Source organism: Chaetura pelagica, unplaced genomic scaffold (assembly GCF_000747805.2).
Source record: "Chaetura pelagica isolate M959 unplaced genomic scaffold, ChaPel_1.0 scaffold78, whole genome shotgun sequence".
In the NCBI taxonomy this organism is placed as follows: Eukaryota; Metazoa; Chordata; class Aves; order Apodiformes; family Apodidae; genus Chaetura; species Chaetura pelagica.
The window spans coordinates 254941-274422 of NW_009954492.1; the positions used below are offsets into that span (position 1 = coordinate 254941).

General features: G+C 37.6%; 1 protein-coding gene across 1 annotated transcript in view; it reads left to right on the plus strand.

Annotated features, from left to right (window-relative positions):
• CDKAL1 (CDK5 regulatory subunit associated protein 1-like 1) overlaps positions 1-19482 on the plus strand; it is a 434593-nt gene that overhangs the window by 108108 nt on the left and 307003 nt on the right. The window contains exon 4 of the mRNA XM_010004517.1: positions 13775-13877. Within this exon, the coding sequence (XP_010002819.1) occupies positions 13775-13877 (103 nt within the window). The remainder of the gene's footprint in view (positions 1-13774; positions 13878-19482) is intronic.

Here is a 19482-nt window from a genome sequence, read left to right on the forward strand (position 1 = left end):
GGGCCCGGGAAGAAGGGAGGGGTGGGGTAACATCTGCAAGCCCTGTTCTGTGTGTGTCTGGGTCCTGGGTGTGTGTGATTAGTATGAAATTAAATTATTGTTTTTTCCCCAAGTTGAGTCTGTTTTGCCCAGGACCTTAATGGGTGAAGAACCTTCTTGTCCTTTGTCTCAACCCATGAGGTTTGTCCTCCTCACCCCAGAGTGTGTGGAAGGGAGTTGAGTGAGCGGCCATGGGGCTGTTCCTTTATTGTTGTGTTGGGCCGAAACCAGACAGATCATGTTTGTTTGAAGAAGTTACTTTTCCCCTTCCAGTTTCTCACTGTTTACACTCATGGAAATGTCTGTGCAAATAATGAATACTGCAAAAGCAAGATTTTCAGTATCTCCTATTTTTTATTTCTAAAACTTTACATATACTGTGAATTGTTCATTGTGCTTCCCTGAATTCCTCAGAGCTCAATTTGGTTCTTGTTCAGTGACCAATACACGTGAGTGAATTTCTGTTGTTTTAGTGCTTAGGAACTTTTGTTTTGATAATGATGTCGTCTGATAGCAGAGTTCAAGATCAAATGTTGACTTTCATAACCACAGTCCAGCAGTCCAGCATCATCTGATGTCTGCCATGAGTCTTTAGCTTATTCAGCACCTTCAGTTTATTGTGAATACTGATTTGTTAGAGATGAGGCCAAATTTGCCAGAGGCTCGCATGTTACAAGACTTAGGTTTCTGTGTTGTCACAGTATGTGGACTGGCTTTCCAGCTGACTTGCCAGCTTTTACTTCTGCTTGAGGCAAGTTCAGTCTGTCAGAAATCTTTGTGGAAGTATGGATTTCTGAATCAATAACCCCCAGGTTTCTGAGGGAAATAGCATGAACTAAAAATGTTCAAAGAAAGAGATGACGGTTGGTAGTTACCCGTCCTATAGGAGATTATTGATTCTTTAGAATGCAGAGTCATTAATGTTGTGTTGGCCCTTCCTATATTTTACATCATTTACTGACACCATGGTTTGGGATAACAAAACTAACAAGAAAATTTTTGCTATTGGGACTTACTACCTGTGATAATATCAAATTTTGTGCTTTTTTTTTTTTTAAGAAGGTCATTAGAAACTCTGCTGTGCTACTTCTAGTTGCTGCAGGTGGTGCTTAAAAATTCTTGATACCATAAAGTGGTGTTTGTGTTTCTTGTGAAAAGGCTTAATGTCTTTGGAATGTTTGCTAATCAGTGCTGTTGTTTGTTGGACATGCATTGGAAGTAGCTGGGAATAGCAGCCAGTTAGCCTTTTTGGCCACCTATTTTTTTGAGACAAAGATCAGATTTTTCTTGCAAAGCAAACTACATGCTAAGTAGCTGGAAAACAGTAGCCAAACCAGCAGTCTGTAATTCCATTAGTGTTGTTGTTTTCCAGAAGCTCTGTTTTCAAAAATATTTGACAAACTGTAGTTTCCTCAGCTTCCTAAATCATGTGGTGCAAGCGTTAGAGCTATGGAAAAGAAAGCTTAGTTTTTTTCTCCTGTGTACAAGTAAAACCGTGATCTGATTTGATGAGAATTTCTTAAATTCAAGTCATTTGACCATATTGTCTTATTTTGATACAGTTCTTTTACTGAATTTTTTAATAATCTCGCTATTTTCGTGCCATCATTGTAACAGACAGTGGTGGTGTTCGGTAAAACTGGGAAGGTCTCCTTCCTTCCCCTGCTTCCCTCCCACTATCAGTGGCAAGGAGTCCTTGTTGATAGTAACTTCTACTTTGCTACTTCAGCCTTCCCAGAAACCTGCTTGTAAACAGAGATGTATCTTACTCCCCCCACCCCATATTGATTAGCTTTTACTGGGAATGCTAACAGGCTGTTTTTGCTGTTTTTATACATGACAGATGGGCAACTTCTGCCAGAGTGAATTTTCTTGACAAATGGAAGTTCAGTGTAATTAGGTGCCCTCCTACACAACTGTTTGTCCCTCTGACCCGTTGGGACTGTTCATCTGGTTTCTGAACTTTATTAAAAGTAGTATCTATGGTGGGGAGCCCTAAGAAGAAGAGGAGGCTATATACATTAGAACTAAAAAAAGAGTTCCTACCAATTTTGAAGCAGCATTACTAAGGATGCATAGTTATTGTATAAATGCGTGTAGGATATACCGAGGATGTGTATTATACAAAGCATAGAAATCTGCTAGCTTTTTAAAAGAATTGATGGATGTAAAATATAAAAAATCTTGGAATACTGAGAAAATTACATCAGACCAGGAGAACACGAGTATTGGGTGTAATGCTAGAAGGAACAATAACAACAGCAAAGTATAATGCTCCAGCATGTTGATTTGATTAGAAGCTCTCTTTATCCTAGAGAGAGCTTTGTGCTAGGCAGAAGATACTGGAGCATGATTTATAATCTGTAGAGGAAACTAGTGTTAATAATAATGGAAAAAAGCATCTTGTGTTGCTTGGGCTTGTACAGAACTACCAGTCTGGTATTGATGTCAGTTATTAGTATTTATGCTCTTTCTGAAAGACTGGCTGATGGTCATGTGGCAGGTGGAGTGCTGCAATTATAAAAGGAAGGGTACATATAGCTGAGGGAGTTTTGAGAGCAACAGGTAAGAGAATATAGGATTTCAAACAGTTCCCAAGCGCTTTTCTGTTGTACAGTTAGGAATTGAAGTGTGTGTTACATGGATTGGACAAATTCTGGAAGTTAGCTGGGTACTGACTATAGTCCATAGTCTCAGTGATCATTTCCCTAAATTAGCACCATATCACTTCCTTTTTAGTAACATACAGCAGACACTGTTCTGAGGAAACTTTTGGCATCTTGGTCAGTTTCTTTTCAAGTTATGCATCCCTTTTATAACATTCAGCTTTCACAAAATGATAGAATCATGGAATCAGAATGTTTTAGGTGGGAAAGGACCTTCTAGATCATCTAGATTCACGCCCCCTGCACGGGCAGGGACAGCCCTTAGCTTTGCAGAAAGAAGATTCATAATAAAAATCAAAACATTGTGCATTTCATTGGTCAATATTAAATCCAATAAATATGTTGCAAAAATCTCTTAACATCAGGATGTGAAATACCAATAGAGCTGGACTAGTCCGTAATGCGTTAATTAAACAGTATAGTAAGTTGAATATGTGGAGAGTATCGTTACTCATTTTGATTCGTGATCAAGTTTAGAACATAAAGTGGAGGAGTTGGCTTTTTAAAATTTATAACTTTTGAGAGTTATGTATAAGCTCTCAAATTGTTAATGTACTTGGAGAACTTGAGCAGTCCCATTGAATATTATAACTCATTGTGAACACCAAACATGTTCCATGGTTTTGTGCTTTAAAATTGATAAAGCCAGTGTATGAATAGTAAAATAATTTATCTGCTTACTTTTTCTTCTGGGTTACTTTTTAAAGCAAAAATTGTTACAGGCACAGTTTGAGATAAGTTTACTGCAGCAATTTATTGATCTTAGTGCTATTTTAAATACAACTATTTCCATAGAGAAATAATGCAGAAAATAAGTACAGCAGGACAATATATATTTAAGCTAACCTCGCTTTACACATAGGCTCTTGTCTGACCCTGTCTAATTCCCATCAAAGGAAAGACACTCTTGCATATAACATCTGTTAGCTTTTTCAAAAAGTGGCAAATATTGGCAGAAATCTTCAAGTAAGTGGTTATTCCGTAAATGGATACATATTGTGAACAGAGGCAGAAAGAGTCATTTTGGTATGCTTATGGGAGTAGGGAAGGAGAATGTCGCTATAGCAACATGTTACGGACTGTGCATTGGGAGCGAAGGCTCTCAAGTCTTCAGAAGGTCAGCAGCATAGATCTGGCCTTCATTTGACCCATGGTCATAGCACAGAACAGGGTATGAGCTTTAGTTTAAGAAAAAAAGAGGGGGCAAGTGAGCAGTGCAGCAGTATCTAGCTCTACAGAGAGGGATTCTTAAAACCAGGTAAGCCACCTAAATGTTTGCTCCTTAGTGTTTTGTACTGTAAATTTGAAATACATGTAAAAAAAAACCCATCAGGTTGAGCGTGCTGGCAGCAGCGATGCAGAACTTACCTTTCTACTTCTTTAATTCTGTAGTGTATTTTGAAATAAGTATGCAATAAGTACATGCCCACTGTCCCTTACTGAAGAATCTAACCTATCTTCCACTGATACAGGTAGGCCTGAGTTTTTAATTGTCTTACATAAGATTAACACACATTTTGCTTCCCCAAGTGCAAGAGAAACCTGAAGTATGTTGTCCAATAGCAAGAGACATGAAAAGTTGATGAATAGGACTCAGATTTTGAAAGGAGCTTCAGGAAGTGCAGTGCTTAGTTACTCAGTCTGAGCTTTCTTTACAAGAAAAGTTCTCACTCCCTCTGGCACCTGTTTAAAAACAAGCCTCTACTTGATGACAGGGGAAGATCTTCCTGTGCACAGACTGTTCAGAATGAAGGCTCAATCACTGTAAGAATTCCCTCTTTAGCACTTTGAATCTTTGCATATAGGCTATGGCAGGAAAAAATCAAGATGTTTATTAATGAAGTAGTAATTTGAAGAAAAGCTATTAAACACCTAGTATAATCCAAGTCTGCAAAGAGTACTTGAGTCACTGTGGAAATTTGGAAGAAAAATTATGAGAAATCTTGTAGAGCACATTTCAGAGGCGTAAGTGCAGTTAGCACTTCTCCCATCTTCTCAGATTTTACAGTGTATGAGAACAATAGAAGAGAGTTTCTTTGAAACTCCTGGTAGAAGCAGGTGCATTTCTTTTTCCAGGCTTCTTAACAGGATGATAATTGCCAGTGAGAATCAGTAGTAATTCTGTGTTGCATTAAGTGGATTTAATGCAGAACATTCCATTATTTAGTACTGTTTCCTGGTGTGAGGTGTCCTGAAGTCTGCAGAGACTTATATTGTATTAAAAATAGAAATTAATTAAAAATATTAAGTGGTTGCATAGGAAATTAAGTTTGGGCAATTAATATTACTTTGAGGTAAAGCTGATGTATTGAGGATATATTTATTTGTTTAGTTTGTTTTGGATTGTTTTGTGGTTGGATTTTTTAGTATTAGAGATTGTTTCAGAGTCTTTCTCTGTAAGGGTTGCTTTGAATAGAACTTACAAAATAACATGTATAAATTAATTCCTTACTCTCAGGTTTTTGGTTTTTTTTTGCTTTAGAAAGCCATTGAGCTATGTCATTATGCAGTCAGGCCTTTCTCCTCACATTTCTGGTGGTGGGATGGGATTAGAGCTGTGAAATCCTTGTAGAGTAATGTATGTGATTTACTGGGCTCAGGTGGTTACTGCTCCTAATTTATATGCTGCAAACTTTATACATAGTGTACTGTTTAGTATTAAGGGTTTTATTATTCTTCAAAAGTAGACTATTCCTTCTGTGTATGTATAGGTAAAGAGGTCTCATAAGGATGGTGGTATTTATCTGTGAGAGTGGAAGTTCATGGGAAATTTGGGGATGAAAATAGAGGTATGAGTTGTCATGTGCATCTGTTCATGCTAGATGTCTATATTCAAGCCATACTCGGTTACCGTTTGCTAGAAGTGCTTAGCGTTAACACACGAGCTGATGTTTGTAACTTGAATCCTTTAAATTGCTCAGATGTGCATGTGACCTAAAACTTTCACGATCCCTTGCATTTCTTATTATCCCTGTGAAATGTCTGGCACTATGTTAAACTTGTAGAACACTATCTATTGTGAAAACTACTAGAATGATATCTCAGTTATTTTATGAGGCATTCTTAAGTAAGCTAATATGCTTAGAGTAATTACCCCTTCAGCTCTGATAAAAGTTATAGCTTTTTTTAAAAGTTCATAGTTTTTTAAATAATACATTTTGAACTAGATTTAGATGACTAAACTGGTAGTAATTTCTCAGAGCTACTTCTAGGGCTTGTCACTTCCCTCTCTCAGCCCCCCGGTCTCCTCGCAAATGTTTTTCCAACCATACACATCTAAAAGCCTAAGCCAGAATGGAAGCAAACGTGCTACATAAATTGTTAGTGACTTGAGCAGATGTAGCTGCTCTGATCATTCCCACTTCACGGTAGGAGTGCACTAAAGCCATCTTACACTGCCTGATGCACTTTTGAGCAGGAATTAATAGCATCTTCTCCCTTTCTGTGCTTAAGCATCAGTGACAACTCAGTGTAAACTGTATGTAGTGCCTCTTGAGAACATTTTTGCTTTTTCTTTCAATGTAGTGGTTTTACCTACCTGGTTTTGAATAGCAGAAAAGCCTTGATGGTCAGAATTTTGGCTGCCTTTCAGGTCTGTGGCTTTTCTGCCTCAGCTGCCCTGATGATGTCCAAGAGAAGATGAGCTGGTTCTTAACTCTTTTGTTATCCTCAACTTTTTATCAAATGTGTTGTGTCAGACATAGAATAGAAACCTTCGGGGGTTTTATTTTGATGATTCTGTGGAACCATAATGTCAGTGCCACATGCTGCTCTGTAAGTTTAGTCTCTGCAAGCTTTACACCCTGTTTGGTGGTTTGTTTTTGGTTTTTTTGAATCTTCACTTCCTTACACGGTGGGAAAAATTTCATGCTGTGCTATACTTAAAAATAAATAAATATTAAAATACTCATAACTTGTAATAGCTTATAGAACATGAATCTCTCCTGATGATCTTTTAAGTTTTTTAGGTAGACTTTTACTAAGTAGCATACTGCACCTCTGGGGGATGAAAAAAAATCAGATTATTTCATTTTCATTCAACACTTAATATAATTCTTTAGCCATTGTATCAACAAGGTTTTATATTGCAAACATTGGCCATGCATGCATGTAACTTGAAGCCTTCCTGGATCTTGAACCTAAGAGGCAGTATAGTATTTAATTAATTAATTAGTGTGCCCTAAAGTGCATTTTTTTTTATGTTTAAAGAGATTAATAGAACTAAGAGTGGGGAGATTAGGAACGTAAAGTAGATTAAGAAGGTCAGTTAAAAAAACCTAAAGGACACATATGTGACAAATACTACAACAGAATATTATAATTCCTCCAGAAATATGTGTAGAAAAAACAGAGAAACAGCAAGAGTCAAGTTGGTTATATGAAAGTTTACTGTGATTATTTTGATTTCTGTTTCTTTAATCTGTCAGAAGTTTGCTGTCCCTTTCCAAACAAATTTACAGGAGGTTTCCTTTCACTGGTTTTGAGACAAGTATGTATGATTAAACAATCCATATATATATGCCAAAATAATTTCAGAATAGGATTAAATTTTCAAGTTTGAAGGGGGAGAATGAGTTCTTACATTTTTAAGTTAGTAGAAAGAATGCAAAAATCCTTGCACATGAAGGAGGAAAGTAGTGGTAGAAGATGAAGAGAACAAAGTTACCACTGTAGTTTTGAAGCTATTTCTGCTTTTCCTGAAATCTCTGTTACCACAGTGATTTTCTTAGATCCTTGATGAATGAAGGCTAGCATGAAACTGGAGATGTGGAGAGATGGTAAAATATTTTTAGAAACTTACTATAACCTGTCATGTGTAGTAAAGGACATAAAACTTCAAGGTTATGCAGAAACTCATATTTTTTTTAAAAAAAGTAATTCCAGCTTTTGCCACTTGCAGAACTTGCCTGGTGGTGTGGCTGTCAGCATCTTTTGCTTTTGCAAGCCTGAGTTGGGAGAACTTGAATTTATCTGGTGCTGTGTCTCAAAGAAGTTCAGAGTTAAAGTTACTGCTGTTAGCAGAGAGCAAAAGATGGGGAGGAAAGGGGAAGAAAAGGCTTCCAGTGCTGAGGATGGCTGAATTTTGGTTAGGCTTGCTAGTATAGACTTTTAGAGACTCATATATATATATAGTTTAAAGTAGTAATAATAGATGAAGAATTAAGAATTTCTCCTTTCTTCAATCCTACAAGTAGATTTAAAAAAAAAAAAAGAATTATGGAAAACCTTGTCTTCTCAGATATTATTCCTGTGATACATTTAAACTTGCAGGTATTACCAGAAGAGCAGTGGACATACTCGACTTAATTGCAAATCTGCATTGGCCACAAATGGAGACGTAATCTAGTCCAGTGTGTCTGTTTTAGGAGTGCCTTTTTGTATGTATTTGGTGTTTAGTCTTTGCCTTTGGAAGAGTTAAAGGAACACGATGGAATTGAATCAGTAATAAAGGGCCTTTTATAAGAGAGTAATTAGGCATTTGCCTAGTTGTAGTCTTTTGTAACTTCAGTGAGTAGGTAAGAATCTAAACATTTGTGAATATTTCATTTGAAGAATGGATTTTTTTTACTTTGATCAGTTGTCTTTGTGCGTTTATCAAGAAAACCTTCTCAATATCACTTATAATTTGGATCAAAGGGATTTAATTTGAATAGCGTAGCCCAAAAGCTATGACATCTGATCTGGAGCAGGGCAAAATCCTCCTGTTTTGAAAAGCTGTACTGATCTTCTAGTATTGTGTTGAGTGGTAAGATCCCTCAAAATTTTAAATAAATGTAAAAAAAACCCCAAACAAAAAACTTGACTAGTTCACAGTGATGGGGAAAAAACCCTATATATATACATATATATGGGTTTTTAGCAAATTGGTAAATATCTGTTCACCACCAGCAAGATGAACTTTTCTGATGAAGAGGTTGCCATTAAGTACACTTTCCTTTTTAAAACAATTAGTTTTGTTTTTAAGAGGCAGAAAGCTTTCAGTTACGAGTTCTGCAGATTTGCTTTGAAGTTACCAGTGTTGTATTAATCCCTAAATTGCTCTAAATTTTCTTAATCAGTCGTCTGGAGGGGAAGCAGCTGGCCTGTAGCCATTCTTCTGTAGCCTGCCCAAAGTCCATCCTGGTAGATCTCTGTCCTTGGGGAAGGAATGTTGGTCAATTCAGCCTTGCCTGAGTCTATACAAGTTACCAGGAGGGCCAAGGTGTTACTGTTACTTTGAAAGCCTTTGTAGTTTGGAGAGACCCTCATGAGCACTAAAATACTGTATTTGTTTGGGTAACAACTGCCCAAGAATGAGTATTGCACCTTTAGTTGCTGCCTATGAAGTTACATTTACAGAAAATTTGAGTAGAAATTTGGCACAGATCTGACTGAGTCTAGAGCTTAAAATGAGATTACCCTTTGGAGAAAAACTTCATTTCATTTGCATGCCAAGTGGCTGGATGAAAACATATTTCCATTCAAACCAAGATATTAGAGCTATTGCAACCAGCTATGCTGGGAAATCTCCTTGCTATTTGGAAGCAGCTGTTAATCCATCATTTTGGAGCGTGATGGGCACAACTGTCTGCCATAAAAGCCTGGATGAATCTGTTGAACAAAGCTGAAGTTAGAGTAGTCCATTCAAATGCCTTTTTTTTTTTCTGGTGGCAGGATAGATATGAGTTGTAATGCCTGTTCATGCAAATACTAATACCCAAATATAGATAAAATACACTTTTTCTTCCTCAGGTATTGTACTCTCAGAAACTTAGGGAATCATTTCATATATAGCATATGGGTCTTGGGGTTATTCTCAGAGCTGACATTTCAGTTCCTATGAAGAGCTTTGTTGGAAGTGAATGTTATACCTTTATTTATTTTTGCTTGGAGCACATATTTACAACCTCCGTTTCGAGTCTGATGGAGTAAGCATTTATGTCTTTTTGAAGTGTTTTCAGAAAAGACATGCTTGCTTTTGTCAGGAGGAGAATGTGCAACTTTTTTTTTTCTTCTTTTTTCCCCTGGATTATTTACATTTTGCCTCATGTTTTTTGCTAAAACAGACAAGTTCAGAGGATGTGGCATAGTAACCAGAGGGCTGCTTTCCTAAAGATTGGTCCTCATGGAGCAGTTTAGAAAACTAATAATTAGCATCAGTGTGCTCAAAGGAAATTTACATATTAATGTGCCCCACCACATGGTAATTCTTGGTAAATCATGGTAATTCTTTGGGAGCTCTGGAAGTTTACAAGGAAGCTGACAGGCCTAAGCAGACTCCAGTGGTTCTTCCAAGATAATTGTAACAGTACTCTAATTCCTAATCTTGACAAGTTTTCCTCAGGTTTTACAGACACCTTTACAGACACCTTAAACACATCCAGGGATGGTGACTCAACCACCTCCCTGGGCAGCCTATTCCAGTGTCTGACCACTCTTGCTGTGAAAAATGTTTTCCTAATGTCCAATCTAAACCTCCCCTGGTGCAGCTTGAAGCCATTCCGTATTGCTCTGCTGCTAATTACCTTTGGTTGGGAGGTCTCTAGCAGACTCCCACAACAATATCAGCTTTATTGGCCTGTAACCTAATCCAGACACTCCCAACCTCATCATGACTGTACTTGATTTCCAAGCTCTCACAGCATTCTTTCTTTTCTTTCTTGCAAAGACCAAGTTAGCAATTACTTTTGATGTCCCAGATTGTCTTCCACTAAACTTAGCCCATCTTTTCTGCTTTAACTTTTTCTTTATTATTTTATTGTTGTTGTTTTCCTTAGATATGAACCTTAGGTAAAGGTCCCTAACTTCTCTTTTGGGGGTAGGATTTCCACCTGAGTAGCTGTGTAAGTTAGGAAATGCTATCCAGCATTGTTACTGTCGTCTTACACTGTTGATAGGGCAAACAGGAGGGCTTTTTTGGAGGGTGGGAGGCATTTCTTTATGGTCGTGCGTTACTGACCTTTTAGAGCTGCAAAAAAGTAGAGGAACCATGCAACAACAGTTAAATAAAATTGTGAGCAGAACAGTCCAGTTTTGGCAGTTTCGTCCTGGTGAAAATAGAAGTCTGCATAGGCAGGGCAGAAGTTTCTCCTCATTTTACCTGTGTCTCTTCAAATTTGCTTTGTAAAAAGCAGAATATATCACACATATTTCGCTAGGTCTGATAGTACGTTTTGTAGCTGCAATGGCTGTATGTATGCAACAGAGTTGCAATGGAGTATAATTTACACTCTTACTACAGATCATGGACTGTACACAGTACTTTTTTCATGCCCCTGTTGTTTCTCATTTGTTATTTGTTCCCCACCCATTACTTAGGAAGTAACTCAAATAATTCCTTGATTTAAAGAGAGTGGCTCTAATTTAATTTCTATTCAGATGTCTAATTTGCAAGTATTTTTTAGAAAAGTGTGTATTTCTAGAAATTGTTTCCTGAGTCAATTACATTGAAAGTTCAAGGTAAGGTTCATATAATTGAAAAATAAAAAGGGTGTCTGAAAGGGAAGAGGTAATTATTCATGCCACTGCTGGATTCCATGAGGTATTATTCTCATTAATATTCATGTTTTTGAAGGATAAAGACTTCTCTAATACAGTTGCTGTGCTGACTGGATTTCTGAAGAATAGTTTTTATAGGCTTTTGCTAATATGGGGAGGGCTTATTAAATTATTAAAAAGAGCTGACAACATAGTACTGCAGTGCATATTTTGAGAAGTCTTTTCTTGAAATTAAGGCCAAATTTTTCATAATTTCCTTACAATCGTTTTTCATTTATGGTGGGTTTCATGGACTGTGCAGTGTATTATGAATGTAATAAAAATTTACTATGATTGAAAAGTTAGTCCTGACATTTCCACTTAATTGCATGTTAAAGCAAAAAATAAATCTGTGTACAAAAGTCTTTATTCTGTAGAGACCTGTACAACTTTATAAAAGTTTAGTGAAGGCTATGCTTGTTATGAAGAATATTCAGTTTAACTTTTTTTCCCCCTAGCTCTAGTTAGAGTCCCAGGAGATACAGCAAAATGTTAAGTCTGTGCAGTAACATTAAAATGCCATTTAATGTGTCAAGGGAAACTTTGTTTTTTTCTCAGATAAAGACTTGAATAAAAGCTTTTCCTTCTGTAGTGCTTGCAGGTTTTCAAGTAGATGGAGAAGGCTGTTGCTAGCAGCAGATTATACCAGATGCTGAGTGTCCTAGGGATGTGTGCTTTGTTTACTGGAGACAGGTCCTACTGTCTTGCCTCCAGGCATTAGCTTGAGTCTGTTAGACTATATAAGTAGTGATCTTTATCCTTTTGAGTTAGTGAAGTATCACATGGTGGTATGTGACATTTTTAGGTAATGCATGGAGTAGATTTTTTTTTTTTGCTCTTTTTAACTTGGATTTGTAGAAGTAGGTGACCTCTACTGAAGTTTCAAAAAACCTTAAATATTTCTTAATGAAAGAAAAGAATTTTGGAGGCATGTTGCTAAATTTCTTTCCTAAGAAATAAACTAAGCTAGCATTTCATTACAGTTCTTTATCCACAGAAATACTGTCAAGGAAGAGATGAAAGGATTTGCATGTATATTGTACACCTTACCATGCAAGTAGAGGACAAATGAGGCTTTATATGATGAACGAAAATTTCCTGGAAAGCTCACTAGAACAAAATTGAATATTTTATAGGGATTTGCTGCATTTATATAAAATATGAGGTAATGGAAGTAATACATTTTTCTGTCTGTGTTTAGGATATTTAATTTTTTCCTTCAAAATATCTCTTTTTTAATGTGGCATCCAGCACAAAGTATTTGGCAAGATGGCCCGTGATCTCCTTTAATATTAATTTTTATGTGCTCTTGTGAGATTTCATTTGTAAATGCATTTGTCCGTGTTACAAGTATGAAGTTATAACTGCGAGTAATGGAACTGTGTGTGCTAGCAATCTGGTTTTGGTGTGGTTTTTTTTTCTTTGTTAAATTTGCATTTGCTGGAGATCTCCAGATACTCAGTGTAGCATCCTTGTTGCACTTGTTGAGCATCACTTTTTCTAGTCCATTCAGCTTGGAGACAGCTCCAGCAAGCAAAAGATTATACAATTATCTAGCAATTGTGTATTTTGGATAAGATAATTTTTTTGAAAAATGTTATGACATGTTAGCATGTTCCAACATAACAGTAAATGCTTAACGAATCCATATATTACTGGAGAAAATACGGTTTTACAAAGTTCCAGTTTGATAGAAGTCTGACAGGAGGTTGTGGTACAGCATGCAACCATGAAAGATAGTTCTTAGAGCAACCCATAATATGTGAGAACTAGCAAATCTTCTAGAATTATTCAGTGCTCTTTTTCTTTACTGTTTTGCACACATGCTGTGGTCATGTTGGGTTAATGTGTTAATGGATGATCTTTGAAATTAGAACATAAGCAGTTTTTGCATCTCGCTGTTTTGTGTGTAGCTGATGGTTTTCTTCAGGTCTTCCTGTAGTTTCAATATATTCAGTGTTGAATTCGAAGTGAGTAAAAATATCACGAGTGAAATGGAACAGCATTAACCATTTAATCTTAGTGGTTTTGTTTCCTACTTAATGCTAAGGTAGCACCAAAGTTAAGGAATTATAGAAGCTAATATCAAGACAAGTGTTTCATTATTTCTCTGCTAAAGGCAAGCAGTTAAAGCTTGAAAATGTTGTGGTTTTTTTTTTTAAGTATCTAAAAGACTGATGTGAATGGTTATTTATGACTGGTACTACATAGATATGTTCTGATCTACTGATTCCTATCCACATAGTCTGTCCATTGCATTCTGTGTAACTTTTATTGAATTGCACTTAATATCTCTGTCTCATCTCTCTTGACAGATTCTTTGCAATCATTGTGACAAATAAAGATTAATTGAACTTCGTGAGGGCTTTTGAGGTTGTACTTCTGTCCAAGATACAGTGGTAGTGGTCTCTGCAGATACTCACCAGACAGCCACATGTGCTGTAGCCTGATAGCTTCATAGGGGGTTCTTTTGGTGCACAGTACGTCTTCCTTACAGTTGAAAATTACACATTTTGAAAATACTAACATCTTGTCTGTCTGTCCTTCTTTAGGAAAGCCCAAGAAGGGAAGAAGAAAGTGGTTCTTGCAGGCTGTGTGCCACAAGCCCAACCTCGTCAGGACTACCTGAAAGGCTTGAGTATTATAGGGGTATGTGTCTTTATTAATTAGAAACCAAAGGTTTTCATAAAAGTTTTCAGTAGTTGGATTTCAGTATATAGTCTTTGCCTTTCTTTTGGAAGAAGTAGCAGAGAAGTCTTCTACCTCCATTAGTCTTCTTCCATTTTGGAACACTTAAACCTTCTTGCATCCAGGGTGATTTGGTTTGGTTGTGGCATGAATGGAGAAGAAAAGTGATACTGTTGATGGAACTGAGTTTCAATGTCCTTTATAGATTAGAAATATCCAGGCTTCATCCAGGATGATGAAGATATCCATTTCCATATTCTTTAAAATATCACAGTTTATTTATTGTAAGACAAAGAAATACATCTTCTGTTAAAATGTGTGGAGGAAGTGTAAAAGACTAGAGCATAAAAATTACACAGATGCAGCTCAGGGTTGGTGTTTGTTGTTAGTTTGCTTTTTTTTTACTTCACGCTGTTAAACAGAATGGCAAATAGCAATGGTTATTTTGTTTAAATTTGAGAAAGTCTGAAGCATTAAATCCATTGCTGACTGAGTTGTTAAACAGTTACCAAGCTTTACCTTGAAAAGTTAACCAGAAACCTTTTGCCTTCATTTGGTTAGTAAAGTGCCTTCATTATCATTTGGGATGCATAACTGAATCACCTATATAAAAGAGTCATGAAAATCCAGGAACTGAAGCACGCCTAATTAAGATTTTTTTGTTGTTCCAGCTTCAGATTAAAATTGGGTGAATTTGTAAAAGGCATGTTTGAGTTGAAGCACTGTCACTGGAATCAGTGTGAGAAAATTACAGTGAAGCTGTCCTGTATTAAGTCAGAGCATATGACTGTGCAGCACCATTTCTGTGTTAAAAGTAAAGAGGTCAACATATTTCTGCTTTGGTCTCATGAATTCAGGTTGAAACTAAGATTTTATAGGAACATAAATGTTTCAAAGCTTTCACTTTAATTAGTAGATCATACAAGATGCAGTTCTAATTAATTTAGAAATAAAGTAATAGTACATTTTACTTAGGAAGAAGATGGCTTCATTAACTGATATATTTGAATTCTTTATAGAGGTCACTTTGTGCTATTTGTATTTTAGTTAATTACTGCTGTCGCTCAAAATGTTTATCTTCTAATGTTTTCCCAGCTATGTCTTCTAATGTTTTCCCAGCTATCATTCTTAGCTATGATAATTCCTATAAATTCACTTAGTGCCCAGACCTTATATTCAGGGGCTGTCACATTATTTTTTACAGAATCATAGAAACTTCAAGATTGGAAAAGACCTTCAAGGTCATCAAGTCTTAACTGTCTGCCCTACGACCCCTAACCACTAAACCATTTCCTGAAAAGCCACATGCACCTGTTTTTTGAACAACTCCAGGGCCACTGCCTCCATCACCTCCCTGGGCAGCCTGTTCCAATGCCTCACCACTCTTTCTGTGAAGAAATTTTTCCTGATATCCAATCTGAACCTCCTCTGGTACAACTTGACCCCATTTCCTCTTTTCCTATCGCCAGTCACCGGGGAGAAGAGGCCAACACCCACCTCAGTGCAACCTCCTTTCAGGTAGTTGTAGAGAGCAATGAGGTCTCCCCTCTGCCTCCTCTTCTCCAGGCTGAACAGCCCCAGCTCCCTCAGCCTCCCCTCATAAGACCTGTTCTCCAGACCCCTAATCAGCCTGGTTGCCCTTCTCTGCATCCTCTCCAGCACCTCAATGTCCTTCCTATGCTGCAGTGCCCAAAACTGCACACAGTGCTTGATGTGCAGCCTCACCAAGGCCGAGTAGAAGGTCTGGATCACCTGCCTGGCCCTGCTGGTCACACTATTCCTGATGCAGGCCAGGATGCTGTTGGCCTTCTTGGCCACCTGGGCACACTGCTGGCTTATGTTCAGCCGGTTGTCAGTCAGCACCCCCAGGTCCCTCTCTGCTGGGCAGCTCTCCAGCCACTCCTCCCCAAACCTGTAGCACTGCTGGGGGTTGTTGTGGCCCAAGTGCAGTATCAGACATTATTGAAACTTATTGAAACTCATACAATTCGCCTCAGCCCATCAATCAAGCCTACCCAGGTCCCTCTACAGAGCCTCCCTACCCTCAACTCCTACCCAACTTAGTGTCATCTGCAAACTCCCTGAAGGTGAACTCTATCCCCTTATCCCAATCATCAATAAAGATGTTAAACAGGAACAGCCCCAGCACTGAGCCCTGGGGAACCACGGTATAGGTGGTATTGCATTGATAGTGCTGCTTTAAAGGAAGAAACAAACTTCCCATTTCACTCTGCAGTCTTACTTTACACAAATATATGCAACAGAACCGTGGGGCTCTGTTGGCTCTAAGACTCTGACTACTTAAGTGTGACTTACTCTTTGCAGCTGAGTGAATGGATTTCCTCTTGGCCCAGAGGCAACATAGTTATGTGTTCTGTAATTGCTCATTACAGTGAATATAATGATATCTACACAAATGAAGGCAGAGGGGAAAAAAGAGTGAGTCACTATCTTTTGACCAAGACTGTGGTTTGATGTTTCAGTTTAGGGGAATTTAACTTAGGAAACTTGGGGGACCTGAAGTTTGATTTTAATATTTTCGTCTTTTTAAAAAATAAAACTTTTATCCTTAAATAGCATGTAATTTCTGAAAATTACCCTCTTGTATTTATCTTAATGTTGTTACCTAGAACCAATGTTTAGTAAAAGTACTTGTAATTTTTTATTTGTTGGAGAAAGGAAAGGTTTCTGTAATGAGTTGAATTAGGCTGTTATTACAGTGCTCCCAAGTACTTTTCAATGGGACCTGAAAACACTGAAATGTGATCTTTGCAATAAGGACATTGTCTTTTAACTGTCATTGCTGTGGTAATAGTTACTATGTTATAAGTAACAGATCCCATAGCTCAGAAAGGTCTTAAACTTGAGACATAACTATTAACAGAAGCAAAGGTGAGAGCAGATATTGTCCATGTTTTCAGTTTGTATCATTAAGATTTTCTTCTTTGTTTACCAAGAGTGTGTTGTTACTGTATTAAATGGATTAGAGTTGTTATCTTACTGTTGCAACATATTTTTAATTAGGCAGTTTTAACAGAATTGAGAAATACAAAATGTTCTGTTGGCAGTAGGACATTTATTCTGCTTTAAAATTTCAAGCATTAAGAGTATGAGTTTGGAAATTTTACTTTTACTACCAGGTTGGTCTCATCTTCAACTTGGCTGATAGAGTTGATTTATTGTTGCTTATGTAAGCTCTGCTTTTTTTTGTCTTTAAAGAACAGTGTTGTCTGAGAATGTGGTTATTTACTAGCAATTATCAGTCCCTTGGGGAGGCTTTCCGAAAGCAGAGTATGTCAGAGGGCTCTTCTGCTCATCTTGTTATGATAGAGGAGGAAGTCGTGATGTAACTATCAGAGAGATTCTGGTAACTCCCAGAGAAATTCTAGTAACTCCATGCATGTTTTGGTCTGCTCTTGAGAAATACAGAACTGAACTTCCACTGTTCTTTATTTATTACTTGATTTGGTCAAAGGGACAGAAGGGCAGCTTAATATCCCTGCTGTCATTTGTGATGTTACTATCCTTTTGTGCTTCTTTAAAGTAATTGCCAGTTTTAAAAAATAATGTGGGTTGGAGCATTGTGATAGACTGTATGCAATGCAAGCCATAACATAAAATGGCAAGGTGAAAGAGCTGTGTTCTGGAAGGGGAAAGCTCTAGGTAGTAATAAATCTGCCAAATGTGAAAAGTTCACAAAACAAATGATGGTGTATTACGTAGGTTCAAAGCCATTTTTGCTCTAGTGTTTTCCACTTCAAACTCAAGTGCACATATGATTTTGCAAAGAGACGTTAACTCCAGTAGCTAAGAATTGTTCCTCACTTTTCATTGTAAGTTGCTGTGGATATGTGACTTTGTCTAGGCTGATTGTTTTGAGGGAATTACAGGGCAAAGGAAGGGAGGGACAGAGGGAATTAGTGGACAGGTTATGTCCTGGGACTTATTGGAAGGATGTAGATAGTTGTAGTGTTTCCTCACTTCCTGAGTTGCCTACCAGGGCATGCAAAACTCTTGTTCCAAATGATGAGTTGAACCATTGGAGTGGGGTAAGATGCTTTGTTTCTTTGATGCACACCTGAAGTTTTAAGGTACTTGGTATCCAAGTGATGCTATGTGTTCAAACCTCTGAACACTTGGCTGAAGTTTTATAGGCCTCAAGATACTTGAAAAGCCTGATGTATCTGTACTTTGAAATCATTAGACTTATTGCACATGCTGAAATCATGGGGCCTAATGCACATGTGTATCCTGTAAGACTCGCTCCGCAGATGAACAAATCTTGTGTCTTCCTGAATGGGAACATCAACCTCAATTCTCTTTCCTTCTCCATGTTACTCAATGTAACAGCTAGCATAAAAGACCTGTTATCTTCCACTGTACACCCATTTCCCAAGAGAAAAATTTCAGCCCATTCTTCCATCTACAGAAAGTATATCAAGTGTCACCAAGACCGCAATCCCCCCTCTGCTGCTGCGCTCCAAGTCAAAGGTGCAGGTCCCATGCATGGTAGAGTTACTGCAGGCACTTTGGTCAAGTTGAGCCTGAAGCTACTGCTTCCAGGATAAGCATATAACTATGAAAAACTCTCTGCAGGGACTCCCTGCATTCCCCTGACCTCCCAGTAGTCTTTTTCTATAGCTGTTCTGCTCTATAAAGCAAACTTTGGGTAATTTTTTTAATATCCAGTTTGAAACTGTGGAGTGTGAATAGTGAAAGTGCTGAACACTTGCAGTAGCAGCACTAACACTAGGAACACTGCTATAAAATATATGTTTGGTATTAAAAATACCTTAAAAAAATAGGCACTTGACTTCTCATGCTGTACATCTATAATTGGTATACACTTTTAAATTTGTGTCTTAGTTCTGCCTTTGTAATACTGTTCAGTGAGCAGAGCTTTAACAGTGCCATGGTGAAAGAAAATCAGTGTAATCTTACCAAAATGCCAAAGGTCTGTACATCCCTACTGCTTTGGTGTCCTAAATGAGGATGATATGTTGTATGATATTTCAGATGTTCAGTTCATACATGTTTCAGTGACATTTGCAAAACAGAGATGATGATACCTCCCTACCTTGCAGTGTCTGTAAGATCAGAATGCATTAAAGAACACTGGCCTCTCTGCTGCCCTTAAACGGGAGCTTTGCATAAATGCAAATTTCCAATGCGTGTACTTCATGAAAGACAAATTTGATGGAATTTTACTTTGAATGACTTGAATTAACAGAATTTCTTGGAAAGTGTGCTGAAAGCCTGGGAACAGATGCACATGCAGCCAAAAATGATATAATGCAAAATTCAAGCTCAGTCAGTACCTCTCAACTGGTTGGCTTTGGAATTGCTGTGCTGATATTCAGATATGAGGCTTGGACTTGGGAAGTCAGGGAAGAATTGCAGCTAAGCACCTGCTTTTAACCTGAAAATTGGACTTGCAAATAGAAGCTATTCATTTCCACCCTACGAATCAAAAGGTATAGGAATTAATGAAGATAAGAACTGTATTTCAGCAGTGTCAGTGTTTAGCAATGAAAATCCATTGTTTACATGCTTGTCTGGGTCAGTCTCTTTC